Here is a 16,112-nt window from a genome sequence, read left to right as displayed (position 1 = left end):
TTCATGAATTCAAACTTATAATTGATAAATAAATAAATTATTAATTATTTATTAAGTGAATACAATTCTAAGGCAGTTGTAAACAGTTTTGATTTGGAGTGAATTTTCAGTAATAGTAACATTTACTATGAAAAATAATATTAACATAAATAATAATAATAATAATAGTAATAACAATAATACATAATAATAGTTTTATTATTATTCTAAACAAATGATAATATTATTAATTATTAATAATAATTTACAAATATAAGGTCAGATTAGTAATTAGTAATAAGAAAAATTAACAATATTTAATCACTAATGAATTACTAATTAATAATCAAGCGACGACTCAACTTGAATATTTGAATAATTTAATTTATTCAAATAAAAAGTTGATAAAGTAATTAAACCTGACTAATTCAATAAGAAAATAATTGAATAATTAATAAAATGTTTAAAAATTAAAATAAAATTGATAAAAGGAGAAATGGTTAAATAATTAAATATGATTAATTAAAAAAATGATTCAATAATTATGAGCCTCAAATGAAATAATAAATGGTGCGGTCCCATTCTTCTAGATAAAATATGATAAATCTCTTAAATAAAATAAAAATCTATTAAAATAAAATAACAAACTTAACCTAAATTTCCATTATAAATTATTTAAAAAAATTCAAATAATTCAGATTAGTGGCCCCGTACTTAATACGGTGGGTCATTCCTAGTTAGATGGGTTAACAAGCACAACGGGGCCGTCGGGTTGGTGTAGGTGCGTAGCCCTTGCCAAGTCCCCGCTACGACCAGCCAAGGACCTTACAGTTGCCGGTACGGTAGATCATCCCTATCCATTCGCTCAGATGGATTCTTCACGTTTGAGTCAGTAACTCAGAACCGATGGACTAACTGATAAATATGCTGCCGATGAAGGGGATACAGTTCTGGTGGAAGGGTTAGGGATTGCCAAAAGGAAGCAATTCCACTCCAAGGCAGTTCAAAGGGCCCTTGAATGCAAATAGAACTCGAGAGAAGAAATAATATAATTGAAAGTGTTAAAGTGTCTACACTCTACACTCTACACTCTACGGTTAAACAGCTTAAAATGAAGAAGTGATCAAGTGAAGCGTCCAAGGATTCATTGCGCGCCGCGTTACGTGCTGTTAGCCATTCTAATTCCTAAAGAAGAGGACCATCTGATTCTGAATGGATGCCCTTAAAAGGCTTAAGTCAATCAAATAATCCCTACATATATGGCCTTGTTGGCCTTAACTGGTTTTAGTCGTTTCACGGGTGGACGCTCGTCTTTTCTTTATCTATCCGGCTTAAGCTTGAACTTTAACCATCTTCCTAGATTCATTGGCACAGTCTCGATCAAAGGGCCGCTGCAGCAGCAGCAACAGAGCTTGAATTCGAGGTCGAGGGTGATGGCTTCATCATCATCAGCTGAAGAGAAGATTACGGCGCCTTATGGCTCCTGGAAATCTCCCCTTACCGCCGACGTCCTCTCCGGGGCCGAGAAGCGGTTGGGTGGCATTGCGGTCGATGGTCAAGGTCGCCTTGTCTGGGCTGAGTCTCGTCCTACTGAATCAGGGTAAGTTTAGTTCCCGGTTCCCACTCCCTGTTCCAGTTATCTATTGTTCTTTTTTGCAATTGTCACTAAAACCCTAATCCCTATTCGATGACTTCCGCACTTAAATTCCGATAGAAACCTTTCAACGAGGCTGTGCTGCTTCTGTTTCTCCATGTACCATTACCCAGCACATGCAAGCTATTGCCATACTTGATTATAAGTGTATAGTGTCTGAATTTATAATTATGGAGTTTCTTTTATCATCAAACTATGATATTTTGTCTCGATGTCTTGTAAGTTGTAACTGCATTTCCCTAAATTTTTTATTAGTATTGTTTGTGGTATTGGTATTTTTTTTATTGTTCTTTGGAGGATTCCACATGATATGTTGTAACTTTTTTTTATTCAACTTCGTTAAAGTTTCAATGTGAACATCCTTCTCTCTCCTCATGTCACTCAGGCGGGTAGTTCTGGTTATGGAAGCAGAGAAATCGGGTGAAGAACCTATTGATATTATACCTAAAGAGTTTGCAGTGCGGACAGTGGCTCAAGAGTATGGAGGTGGAGCATTTGCAGTTTCTGGGGACATTGTCGTTTTTTCAAATTACAAGGACCAAAGGCTGTACAGGCTGTTTATTGGATCTAAAGGTTTGTCTCTTATTGCTTTCTTAGTAGAAGTGTTCATTTTTTTGTGCTACTTTCCTTGTGCATGTTTTAACTCTTATAATTTATGGACTTGGAGTAATAACCATCATTTAGAGACCCAGTTCTTAGTGGCCAGAGGCCCTTGACGTTAAAAACCTCACTTTATTGGTCAAATTATATGGTTGTTGAAGTAAACAGTATCAATGGTCAAAAGTACTATTCTATGCTGAAATAATGTTCTGAAAACGTATCATAAATTGTAGAGAAAGTTAAATCGAATTGAATCATACAATGTAAATACTAGATTATTTCTATATTTTATAAATTTGCCAAAAAATCAAATACACATATATTAATAGGCTAAATATATATAGGAAAATGATGTTATCCTATTTCTAATCCATATATACTATATATGTACCTAAAACAATAGAATTTACCACTTATACAGAAGCCTAAGATGATATAATGAAGTCTGTCTTGAAAATCAAATATTCCACATACAATTGCTCTTTAACCTACATATGATGAGAAATAGACTCAACATTTTATCTTAAATAAGGTAAAAAAAACCATTTTCTAGTAAGAGCTTTAAAACAAGTCTTCCTTGACAAAACTATATATATATATATATATATATATATATATATATATATATATATATATAGACAGTAGAAAACTAATTCTTAATTTAATTTATTTGAATCATAGTGAATTGAAAATTTGTATAAATTGTAAAATTTATGAATCAAATGGTAGGATTCAAACAAAAAAAAAAAAAGATTTTCACAGAAAAAGATTTAGACATAAGATTCAAATTTAAACCCTTGGGATTCATGATTCAAATTCATGATTCAAATCATGAATTGTATCATAAATCGTAAGATTTTGAGAGCAATGCTGAATCACTTGCTCATGTATATAAGAGACATTACCCAATTGTTTTAATAATTCTTATTTTTCCTTTATGCAAGTTGATTGGTCCATGTGACACTCCAAGTTACTATTTCTATTTATAATGGACCTTTGCCACATCAACAGGGTAGTCACTTGATGTGGCTAAGACCTGGCTAGGCAGTTCCTAACGAAGACATTATTATCTTGCCTGGTGGGATACTAGCAATTGGTCCAATAAGCAGATTTAGTCAAGGGGACAGAGGAAAACACATATTATTCAAGTGTTGGGGTTTCTCTAACAAACAAATTATAACCTATGAAGGATGACCAACATGGACAGAGATACAATAAATGAGGATAAAATCATACCACTCTCCATTTCCTGAAATTCAAGACACATACAGGTACAGGTATCCCATATAATATGCTTATGTCATGTTTCCCAAAAAAAAAGTTTCTCTGTGTAGTTTTTGAAGTTAGGTGTCATTTCTCAAGATTTTTTCCCATTAAATTTAATTAAATTTTTGTACATATGGACTTTTTATGGTATCATTTGCTAAAACATATCATTTTACACACACACATATTGATATCATTTTAAATATTTAAAAAGTGTTATTGCTATAGAGTATCTAAAAGTGTCCATGCAGTATCTGGTGTCATGTCCTATACATTGTGTCTGACATTGGTATGCTATGTGTGTACAGGTATCCTGGTATCATAGATTATAATGCTAGAATCCAAGAATACAAATGCAGATGTCAACTCAACTAAGAGAATAGTGAAAATCAATTTCCATTTTTCTGTCATAGTGAGACTGGATGGGAAAAGGTAATCCCCCGGTCAATTTGCCTAATTGGGTCAGACAGTGCTCCTCAGACCAGTATTGCAGCCTAATAAGTGCATCAAGATCTTGGTCGAGCTTGAGCCATTATGGTCCTTGGCATGAACCACCACCAGTTGTAGTAGTTAAACTAAGAAAGTGGAATAGTCCAAACGGTACTTACTGACAATTAGTGGATCCAAATGCTGCTTGTTCCTGAAGCTAAATCAGAATCAGGAATAAGAACTGTAAGTTTGTTCCTTTTAGGAAAAATGCCATTGTGGTTAATAAGCTCTATTGAAATTTTAAAATTGAAATATGAGAAACTAAACTATTAAAAGGACTAGGGGAAGGCTAAAAATGATGTAGGTTTGATGAAGTTCCTTACTATTGGAAACAACTGCTTCAGCTTCCATCATCAACTGACCTTGAGCAGGTCTTGAATCTTATAGGTCCTCCAGGTTTGTGGTATTCATCTCTCTAATTTCATTGACCAAGGAGTTGGTGTGTTATTACTTTAACCATTCAAGGTTAGTTCTGTTGGGCTTGTTTTTGCAATAATAATGATTAGTGATCAATTGAATAAATATGCAAAGAAAGGGATTCCTAAAGAGAGGGGACCCCACCCATGTACGATTGATGGAAAAAAAATTCCTTAAAATTCAAAGAACTATTTTTTCATATAGGAATTCCAAGAGTTTGCTTCCTTTTCCAAGTTCCAACTCCATTCCCAGTCAATTGAGCTAGCCTAGGACTTATCTAAACAAGATGCTCACTCTGTACAAATCAGAAAAGAAGGGGGAAAAGATGTTTGCTCTGGATATGAAAGGTGTGGCTTCTTCTCAATGGCATTGTTTATCATCCACCGAATATATATATATATATATATATTTGAAAAAGGTAATGTAATTTTATTAATAGGAGACAAAGATTACAAATCATCCTAATCGATAAACAGATCCTAAATCAGGGCCTAAGAACAGCATTACAACTCAAAAAAACTACAAGAACCTAGATGCAGCCCAAGTGCCCATCTTTGGAGACCTTTTACAGCAGCTGTCCAAGAAACTAGCCTCCCATAGGCCCAATATTAATAACTTAAGAATTTATAAACAAAATAATAACCTAAGAATCACCCTCAACTGGTATCAATGGGCTTTGGATCCCTTTTTTTATTTTTATCAAGAAGTTCCAGGGCTGGAATTTGTTAAAGAAAATTTGATACTCTAAGTTCTTATACTTAAGGAGGACAAATTGTATTTAATGTTCTCTATAGTTCCTTTCTATGATTATATGTCTAGAAGGGAATTGAATCCTGGATCATAGTTGGTGCATCATGATCCATCTTAGTTTTATTACACTGAAAACCCCACTTATCTACCAAATTCAAAAGAAGGCTGCATTTTGTTTTTGTGTGTTTTAATTCTTGCATAGTTGCATTTGCAGCCAGATGGTCTGACCTTCTGTTGATGCTTTACAGATTCCTTCCCTGTACCACTCACCCCAGATTATGGTGGACCTGTGGTTCGTTATGCAGATGGAGTGTTTGATTCACGCTTTAATCGTTATGTCACAGTAAGGGAAGGTATGTTGCTGGTAAATTGGTGAGCTCTCTGGATATCATGATTCATGTTGTAGTTTTGCTATTTATGGCTTATTTTATGCTCTTTGTCATGTTTTCTATTGCTTTTTTCTTTTCTAGATCATCGTGAAAGTAGCACAAATCCAACTACAACAATTGTATCCATAGACCTAAATGGTAATATCCAAGGTAAACATTTCAAGTTGAACTATGAAATACTAGTACCATTTTTTTTTTTTGTTTTTTGAAGAATTAGAATTTCTAGAAGGTGCCTTTTTGATCAGTTGATTTTTTAATAATAAAATAAGGATTATGCTTTTCCTTGGATCTGTGGCTTTAGAACCAAAGGGTTTAGTTGGTGGCAATGATTTCTATGCCTTCCCACGCATGGACCAAGAAGGAAAGCGCATGGCATGGATTGAATGGAGCCACCCTAACATGCATTGGGACAAAGCGGAACTTTGGGTCGGCTATATTTCTCAGGATGGGTTAGTAGGATGCCTGCTTGAAGCTGGTTTTTATTTGCGCAGTATTTTTCTTCCTTCTAAGAATTATATTTGCAATCTTGTACTCCAATGAATGAGAATAATCTGATTTCTCTGTAATTAGGAGATCTGTGGTAATTACTCTTAAGTTTCAATTCTTAATTGTCATTCCAAAGGCCTTGCATGAATATTGTTCTCTAACATCATGGTGTTTATAAATAATAAAAATAAATAAAATTATAATTAACTTGATTTTATTTGGTTCTCCATTGCATGGTAGCTGGGACTGTAACATAGTCATAATTACACATAAAAAAGGAATTATCACATAAGGAGGGCCATGGTTTTCAAGGAGCCAAGGTTGGCTATGTGCCATGGGGCGCCTTGTCATGTAGGCAGGTGCCTAGGTGATTTTTTGTTAATCTGAGGGTAATTTCCTAGGTTCCATATCAGCTAGCAACCATATTTCACTCGTAATTATCTATAATCTTCATAAAAAATGCATGAACTTTATGTTAAACATAGAAAATCAACATATTCATGAGAATTAAAAAGAAGAAAGAAAAAGAAAATTCAGAAAACACAGGGTCTGAGCTCCCCCCCCCCCCCCCCCCCCCCCCCCGGTTTTTGTCTTAGGAGAAGAAGAAAAGAAAGGTTTCCCCTGTTGAATGGACAAAGTTTTAAGTTATTCCTTGCCCTATCAGTTCAGGTTTAGAAGTTTTCAAGCATTCAAGACAGCATACACCACCATGTGTGTTGATTGAACCCTAACAAATAAGAAAATAATAAAAAGAAACTAGTATATAAATCCACAGAATGGATAATTTAGGGCCTCTTCATTTCCTCTTAACTCTTACTTCTTAAGAGGAATCTTTTAACCTTAAGAGAAAAATGGGTGTTTGTTACCTCTTATCTCTTATTTCTTAAAGTGCAATCATATAACTTTTTGTTTTCCAATGATACCCCCAAAAAGACAAACAAAAACTCTCATATATGGGGTCAAAATGGATATTTGATAATTTTCAGAATTCAGAGTTCAGAACAACATTCTCTGCATTCAGAGTTCAGAGGAAAGAAAAGTTCACCAATACCAATATACCTCTTACTATAATTGTTGCACTTTCAGATGTCAGACTTCAGAACAAACGAACAGGCCCTTAGTTTAATAATGTCTATTTTATTTATTATAATCTCAAAAAATAAAGAAATATTTGATCTACGGGTAGTTCTTTCATCTTGAAATCTAAATGTTTATTACTTGAAGTGGTTCTCTAACATATTCATCCAAGGGATCTAACTGTTTCTAATTTTACCAATTGAGAAATATGGAAACGTTTCTTCTTTTTCTCTTCATTTAAAGCAAAGCATACCTTGTTCTATTCCTATGTTTTTTCTAGATCCATAAACTAAGGATAACTAATTAATAACAGTAACAAACTTAAAAAGAAAAAGAAATGGGGAGTACATCCATAGGTCTGACTTGTTATTAAACTCATGTTTTATACTTTTATTAAAATATCAAAGAGGATAGAGTCAATTAATGAGGTACATGTAGACTCAATAATGATTCACATATTAAATTGACAAATGAAGAAAAAAAACTCATTCTCGCATATATTGCACATAGAATATATTATTGGCATTGGTGGATATCTATCTCTCATTTAGTCAATGTATGGAATCTAGGCCATCTAAGACTTTCTCCAATGATATTCAAAGATCATTATTCAAAAACCTATGGCATTAGAAACTGTTGACAAATAATTAATAATTAACTTCAATTGGGTAAACAGGTCTGCCAACTGCCTAGCTGATGGTTTTGCTAGGTATGGAGTCCAAAGAAGTCAGCTATTTCCAGGGTCAGTCCTTTTGGGAGAATGGATATATGTGAAAGGGTGGTGGGCAAGGTAGCTAGGATTAGGAGTCTAACCTACCAGGACTTGGGTGTTGCAAAATTTCTTTCTGCATAAACTTATTAAGTATTTGCACATTACCCGTGTAAAATTCTGTTTTTAAGTAATAAAGTTTCAGTTACTGATCAGGAAAAAAAATCCTATCAGACAAAATGATAAGGATTACCTGGAGGAATTTGTAGGAAAGTTTAATCTATCTTATCACATTTCTCTCCACAATAAATATACTTATTCCTACAATTCCCCTTCTCCACTCCCTAGTAAATCTATCAGAGATCTTTTTGATATGACCTATTCCACATCCTTTCTGTTGTGTATTTATCACTATATATGCTGCAGGGGCATTAATGCCATTTTATCCTCCTTTTCCTTTTTTTTTTTATTGTACTGTTGCCCTACTATAAATACTAATAGAGGCACTGGCAGCCTATCTTTTTGGCCCTCATTCTCTTCTCTCCTTCTCTCTTTTTTTTTTTCCCCTTCTTTATTGTTGCTAATACTTTCTACTTCCCCCCACTCCCTTATTCTCTTAAACATATCATCCTCTTCTCTTTCTTTCTCTTATGATACAGAGACACATAATCACACTTACCCTCCCCCCTCTTACACATGCATATGTGTTTGTACACCTCTTACTCACAAGCAGAACCATAACTGCTTGTCTGGATTTCTCTCTCTTTTTTCCTTTCTTTTGGTAATACTTTTTGAGGTAAAGTTTTGGGAGAGCTTTCCCAGGATATTGTATGGTTATTAGTTCTTAACTACCTTTTTTTATTGTATCAAGTTCCTTCTTCTCAATGGCCCTTTTCTAGTAACTGCCTGATGTACTGGACTTTTCAAGTCTTGGTCAAATGAGATGATGTTACTGAATTTTTGTTATGCACATTTTTCTAATAACAACTTAGCACACTTCTACAATCCTTTCCTTTCCTTTTCTTTTTTTTTTTTTTTCAGTATTGATATTTAAGATGCATTTTTCCCTTTTACTGTTTTGTGCTTAGATTGATAATGTAAGCACACTTACTAAGTCATTTTTCCCTCTTACTGTTATGCATTTTTTTTTTTCATTTTCTTCCATTTTACCAACTTTGGCACACTTCTACATTTCTATTGTCTATTACTGAGTCGTTTTCTTCTACCAATTTGTGTTATGAGCTCACACACTTATTCCTGCATAAAGGGGTGTTTGCAAACGCATCTGTGTTGCTGGTGGTGATGGTACAATGATAGAATCTCCAACTGAGCCCAAATGGTCTTCAAAAGGTACTTTTTTTGTCTTTTTCTTTAATTACTTGTTGGGAAAAAATTTTCTGACGAAGATACATTACAATTTTTCCTTTTTGAAAAAGGTAAAATACTTTTATTAAATAGTAGAAGACTGGTTACAACAAACCCCAGGGAAGGCACAAGCAGCTGCCTCCTCCAAGGGGAGAGGAAACAAGTCAACCATTCCACCACTCACAGAGTACATGATTCTCAAAGGCAATTGATGAGACAAGTCTTTTGTTGCAGATACCTAGGAACCAATCTTATTGCTAGCCACCTTAAGGAGGTCTTCCTCAGATCTGAATCTGTTCATGAATATTCTATTATTTCTTTCAGACTAAAGTGTCCACGTGATAGCACAGAGCACAATCTAAGGGCCTGTTCGTTTGTTCTGAAGAAATAATAATATTCTATTATTTCTTTACCTCTCTGATAAACTTAAGCCACATCCCAAGGGCCACTGAGCAGCGGATAAAGATATGGTCCACTTACTCCACAATTTGATAGCACAGAGCACAATCTTGATTATGATGTGAAAACCATTCTTGTGGCCCCCAAAATGTTGAGTAGAGTCACTATGGTTAAAGTTTAACCAGTTGTCTAATGTGAATGAATTTAGCTGTCTTTCCAGTATTGCAATGTGAAACCATGTGCTATCTTTTGTCATTATGCTGTATCACTGTTCTATATTCTGATGTTTTCATCCCGTTGTTGACCTGGTCAAAATTCCATCTCCAGCCACTCTTTGAATCACCATATTACAGAAAACTGTTGATTTGGTTAGTGACCTGTTGACTTGGATAATTAACCAGTGACCTGTTTACCTGTTTACTGGGTTACCAGGTTGTGTTATTTTATTGTCATGATATTGCGGGTTGATTCATTGATCCAGACAATTGAATTGGTGATCCATCCACCTGAGCAAAAAACAGTTAATCCTTAAAGCCAGATTTTAATAAATTGCTATATTCTGCTCTCATTTAAAGTAAAAGGCATGTGACATGATTTTCTCTATATTGGAAACCAAAATCCAATATAGATGATGAAAGTGCTTGTGACATGATGATGAAAGTGTTTGTGTTTCAGAATTGTTGTTGACTTTGCTCCACTTCTTTCACCCCAGAACTTCACAGTTAAAGAATTCTGGACTAGACCCATTCCCCCAAAGATTGTTGTTTTTTGTTGGGAAGTTTATTATGGTAAAACTAATACCTTTGAAAAATTGCAAAAGAGGAGACCAAAATGGTGCTTATCCCCTAATTGGTGTGTTCTTCGGAAAACTCAGAATGAGGACTATCACCACTTACTGACTTCGTGCTCCGTTGCTACAGCTTTATGGAATTGGATTTTTATGTTGTTTGAGTGTAGGTGGAACCTGCCATCTGATACTAGCTTGCTTTAGTCCATCTACCTTTGAATGGAACACAAAGAGAGGGAGAATTATGTGGAAGTGCATAAGAGCATCTTTGTTGTGGATTGTTTGGGAAGAAAGGAACACTATAATTTTTTGTGAAAAAGAATGGAGCTTTTCGGAAGTTAAAGAATGTATTTTGACAAGGCAATTTAGTAGTTGAAAACTCTAAATCTCTTTTATGCATACTCTTTCAATTAGGGTGTCAATGGTATTCGAAAATTCGATTTCGAATTCGAGATTCGACATAATCGAATCAGATTCGGATAATTCAAATTTCTTATCGGTCAAATTCGGATATCTTATTCATACTGAATAGCTAGTCGGATTCGAATTCGGATATGACGATGAATATCCGAATTCGACCGATTATTTAATTCTTATATATAATATATAAAATATTTCAATGTCTAATATATATATATTTTTTGATGAATTTGTCTAATATAATTTATATATAATATTTAAATTATATGAATAATTTATATATATTTATACTTTATATAAATAAAATATTTATTTTATATATTTATTTATTACCTAAAATAATTAATTAATCGAATATTCAAATATTTAATCGGATTTGAATTCAGATTTTAATTTTCAAAATCCATTGAATATCCAATCGAATTCAGATATCAAATTTTCTACTTGGATTCAAAATTGATCCGTTTACACCCCTACTTTCGATGACCTATGGAGAAGCTAGTTAGCAGTGGCTAATACTTTTCCCAGGAAGGAAACATATGTGGTTGAATGAATGCCACCTGGGGAGGAGTTTTTTAAGCTGAACTTTGATGGAAGTAGCCGAGGTAACCCTGAACCTTTAGGCATAGGAGGAGTGCTGAGAAATAAAGATAGTAGCATTATATCTTTGTATTCAGGTCCCGTGGGTGTGGGAGACTCTTTAAGGGTCGAATTACTTGTTGCTATGCAAGGAATCCAGCTCGCAAAGCAGCTAGGAATAGAGCATCTGATTATTGAAGGGGACTCCCAAGTGATAGTGGGTTGGTTGAAGGATCCAGACTCTATGGTCTGAGGCTTTAGAGATCTTCTCAAAAAGGTTAAATGGCTAACAAGGAATATGACAATCAAAGTTCATTGGGTAGGCAGATCAACAAACTCAATGGCTGATTCACTTGCAAAACAGGGGGCTTTTTGGGCTACTTTATTTTTGGCTTTTGTGTAATTTCTTTTGAACTTATAATTTTGTAACTAGTCTTAAAGGAAAGGTCGCTCCTCGTGCCTTTCCATGGGTTGCTTGTAAGCTGTAACTCTTATTTGCTGGATTAATAAAATCTTACTCGTTTATCAAAAAAAAAAGATTTTGTCTATATTGGCATTAATGGGTCTTCTCAACCTGGGGCTCAAATGTTACTTCAGTTAACTCTCTCAAATGAGAGGTTTTGGGGGTTTTATTTATATCCATAAAAAAAGGCTTGGTTTTGGCTTGAGTGCTAACCTTGTCACCTCTCTTCCAAATGAGAAGGTTCTTTATGTTTCTGTAAATCTGTGATGCCTAAATTACTAGTGGTGGCAGGCTTAGCTAAACAAAGGTGTGCATTTAACAATTGTCTGAACTCTCTAAAAAGCCTAAAGTCGACTTACTCAAGCTAGAGTTTCTTGGTGATGAATGAGACTGCTAAGTGGTGATAGATTAGATTCTTCAAAGGATGGAGGTCCTTGACTCCTTGTTTCTCAAATTTACAGTTAGAGAAGCAAATCTCTAGCTTTGTTCACTTTGTTCTTAAATTGGTTAATATGCTTTATCTGACTCACTGACCAAAGAAGGGGTAGGGAGACCAAATGTTGTATGAGGCCTCCAGTTTATAGGCTGACCAACAAAACTGATTGTGGTCTATTTTTTTCTCCTGTTTTCATCTTTAGTTGTTTTTGTATTTCAACTTTGTTTTCTTTCTTGATATACAACTCAACAAAGCTTTATCACAACAATATGAGGTTGACTTAGTGTGATTTAAAAGGTGTGCCAGCCTAGGCGTACAAGCAATGCATATTTTAGGGTAGGCACCTTGCCTAGGTCCTAGGCACAACACTTTCAAAAGGTGCACCAGTGTGCTTGATGCGCCTTCTTAGCCTAGGCATGTACCTTTTGAAAATTTTACGTTTTTTTGCTTTTTTTGAACCTAGTGACTGGGTCAGGGGCTCCACCCTTGGACCCCCAACCACACTTCTCGAGGCAAGTCCAAACAAGTCACCAGAGCTCCGACTATTTGCTAATGTTGTTCATCATTCATCTTAATAAAATATCTTCTTAGAAGGTAACTAAAATTATGCAATCATTATTTTTGTATGAAAATTAAGAATTTAAGACCCTAAGTCCCTAACATGGACTTGTTTGGGCTTGCCTCGAGGGGTGTGGCACAGAGGGCGGCTCGTAGAATTAGAAATGTAATATGTTTTACTTCACATTAGCTACTTGAAGTAATGCAATTGAGGAAAAAAATGGTTATGCATGCTTGAAAATGTTTTGTATGTTTGATTTTATTTTTAAATTTTCATTTGAATAAACTTTACTTGTTATGTTTATGTATTTTAGTTTTAGATAATAGGTTTTTTAAAACATTAATTTTAAAATTTAAGTTTATATTTTTATTAATATTATGTTTAATATTTTTTTGATTTTTTTTTTATTTTTTAACATTATTTTTTTTTGTATTTTTTGCACCTTGCTTCGAAAAGGCGTGCACCTCACCTTGTGCCTCAGGCACAAATTGGTCCTTGCGCCTTGCGCTTTTAAAACATTGGGTTGACTCATAAAACCTTTTCCACCATCTCTTCTAGAACCCTTGGGTCATTTTTCACCACCTCAATTGTTGTCTTCTTGGGCCTTCCCCATCTCTTCTAGCATCAACTTTGATGAGATTACTTATTCTTACTGCTCTAGTCAATGTTATTCAATACACATATCTAAACCATTTTCTATATTTCATCATTTTATCACCAATTGGAACTACTCTTAGATTCCCTTGAAAGCATTTATTTCTAATCTTATTCTTGGTAGGTTTTCTACTTATTCATCTCAATATCTTTATTTCCTGCATAACAAACAGGGACCATGGAAGCATAGACATATCCTGGTGGAAGTACATTAGCTAATGCAAGAATAGACTTTTGAGAGCTTCATTCCAATAGGCTTAGTGGGTAGTAAATAGTATGGCAGATTATCTAGCAGCAAGGGGTAGATAGGGAATGTTTTTAGGCCTAAGATATCAGAGAATGAGAGGAAGGAGGAAGAAGAAGAGAGAAGAGAGAAGAACGTTTAGATTTAAAAACTTGGAGCTGGCGGCTCCAACTCTCTTTACTTTTTATATTAGAGCCACCCAACTTAAAATAAAAGAGGTGCGAAATTACAAGATTGCCCTTGATGCACTAAAGAACAGAAAAATATAAAAAGCTGCTAGGAGAACTAGCGGATTTCAACACTCCCCCTCAAGTTGGGACATAGATATCAATCCTGACCAACTTGTCACATAAATCATTATGCTGCGGATGATGTAACCCCTTGGTAAAGATGTTTGCAAGTTGATTTGTGGAGCTGACATATGGAGTGCACACTTCCCCATTTACAATTTTTTCTCTTATAAAGTGCTTGTCAACCTCAATATGTTTAGTTCTATCATGAAGTACTGGGTTGGCAGCAATGTTGATAGCAACTTTGTTATCACAATACAGGGATATGGGGCCATCAACAGGAAGTCCCAACTCATTCAACAAGTTCTTTATCCACATAACTTCAGCCACTCCATGGGACATTGCTCTATATTCAACTTCAGCACTAGACCTTGCCACAACATTTTGTTTCTTGGTTCTCCACGTGACTAGGTTTCCTCCCACAAAAGTACAATACCCACTAGTAGACTTTCCGTCATCAACTAATCCAGCCCAATCAGCATCAGTATACACTTCAGCCTTTAAGTGACCATTCTTCTGGAAAAGTAAATTAGCCCCTGGGAATTTCTTTAGGTACCTGAGGATTCTATTGGCTGCCTCTAATTTAGGAGCATGCATGAATTGGCCAAGGACACCCACAACATAAGCAATGTCTAGTCGTGTCATTGACAAATATAATAGCCTGCCCACAAGTCTCTGGAATTATTTCACATCCTTGATAGTCTCACCCTAACAATCACCCAATCTATGGTTTGGATCAATGGGGGAGTCAACATGCTTGACTCCAAGTTTTCCTGTATCCTGTAATAAATCTAGGATGTATTTTCTTTGAGAAAAGAAGATCCCCCTCTTTGAACAGGCCACATTAATTCCAAGAAAATACTTCAAGGGACCTAGATCTTTCACCTCAAACTGAGTGGCTAGGAACTCCTTTAGTTTCTGAATTTCTACCTTCCAGTCGCTTGTGATCACTATGTCATCAACATACACTATCAAGGCTGCAATTTTTCCCTCTCCTTTTTTCACAAATAATGTATGATCAGTCTGACACTGTTTATAACCAATCTGCTGAACAACTAGATGAAACTTGCTGAACCAAGCTCTCGGTGATTGTTTTAGTCTGTACAAGGACTTATTTAACCTACACCTTTTTTTCTTGGTCTTGAGCATAGTAACCAGGAAGTTGCACCATGTACACCTCCTCTTCAAGATCACCATTCAGGAAGGCTTTTTTAATATCTAACTGGTGGAGATCCCAATCAAGGTTAGCAACAAGAGAATAAAGAACTATGATGGAATTCATCTTAGCAACCAGAGCAAATGTCTCTACATGGTCTACTCCATACACCTAAGTAAACCCTTTCGCCACCAACTGAGTTTTATACCTTTCTACTGTACCATCAGCCTATGCTTTACTGCAAAAACCCACTTGCACCCTACCGGTTCCTTTCCCACAGGAAAATCCACTAATTCCCATGTACCATTTTTATGTAATGCATCCATTTCTTCTTTCATTGCATCTGTCCATTTAAGTACTGAAAGAGCTTCTGCCACATTTTTGGGGATAGGGGCACTGTTAATGGAAGAGAGAAAAGCACAAAAAGAGGATGAGGTGTTCTCATATGAGATGAAGTGGGAGATCGGATGTTTGGTGGTACAGGACCCAACTCCCTTCCTTGTGCAATAGGGATGTCAAGGTCATTGGCAGAAGAAGAATCAATAGCAATAGGATAAAAAATGTTATCAGGAATAATGGTACCTGGTGGGATGGGATTTGTCCTCAATGAATATGATGATGTTGGCGGTACAGTTTCAAGTTTATCCATAACTTTTGAACCCGATTGGCCCTTGCGGCGACAGACGAAGACACGGAATGGAGGAGGGTTAGGTAGAGGAGGTAGCACTTGAAATTGTTTCTCCTCCACCCTATTCTCCCTCTAAGGAGAAACCGGATAGAAAGGATCACTCTCAAAGAAAGACATCCATAGAAACATAGTATTTTCGAGAAACAGGATCGAAACAATGGTAACCCTTTTGAGAAGACGGATAGCCCAAGAAGACACAAGGGAGAGCACAAGGGTCAAGCTTACCACGGGTAGGACACAAGTTTTGAACAAAGCA

General features: G+C 35.4%; 1 protein-coding gene across 2 annotated transcripts in view; it reads left to right on the top strand.

Moving 5' to 3' along the window:
• The first annotated feature begins 722 nt into the window (after window positions 1-722).
• The window catches only part of LOC148850430 (alpha/beta-Hydrolases superfamily protein), a 33,766-nt gene continuing 18,376 nt past the window's right edge, over window positions 723-16,112 (top strand). For both annotated transcript variants that reach the window (XM_088942569.1, XM_088942568.1), the window contains exons 1-6: window positions 723-1,579; window positions 2,019-2,206; window positions 5,404-5,508; window positions 5,626-5,694; window positions 5,846-5,993; window positions 9,084-9,166. In XM_088942569.1, the coding sequence (XP_088798695.1) occupies window positions 1,239-1,579; window positions 2,019-2,206; window positions 5,404-5,508; window positions 5,626-5,694; window positions 5,846-5,993; window positions 9,084-9,166 (934 nt within the window). In that variant the 5' untranslated portion in view covers window positions 723-1,238. The remainder of the gene's footprint in view (window positions 1,580-2,018; window positions 2,207-5,403; window positions 5,509-5,625; window positions 5,695-5,845; window positions 5,994-9,083; window positions 9,167-16,112) is intronic.

This window comes from Nelumbo lutea, chromosome 5, assembly GCF_056320005.1.
Source record: "Nelumbo lutea isolate HS-2025 chromosome 5, American lotus-T2T, whole genome shotgun sequence".
In the NCBI taxonomy this organism is placed as follows: Eukaryota; Viridiplantae; Streptophyta; class Magnoliopsida; order Proteales; family Nelumbonaceae; genus Nelumbo; species Nelumbo lutea.
This window is presented reverse-complemented; position numbering and strand designations above follow the sequence as displayed.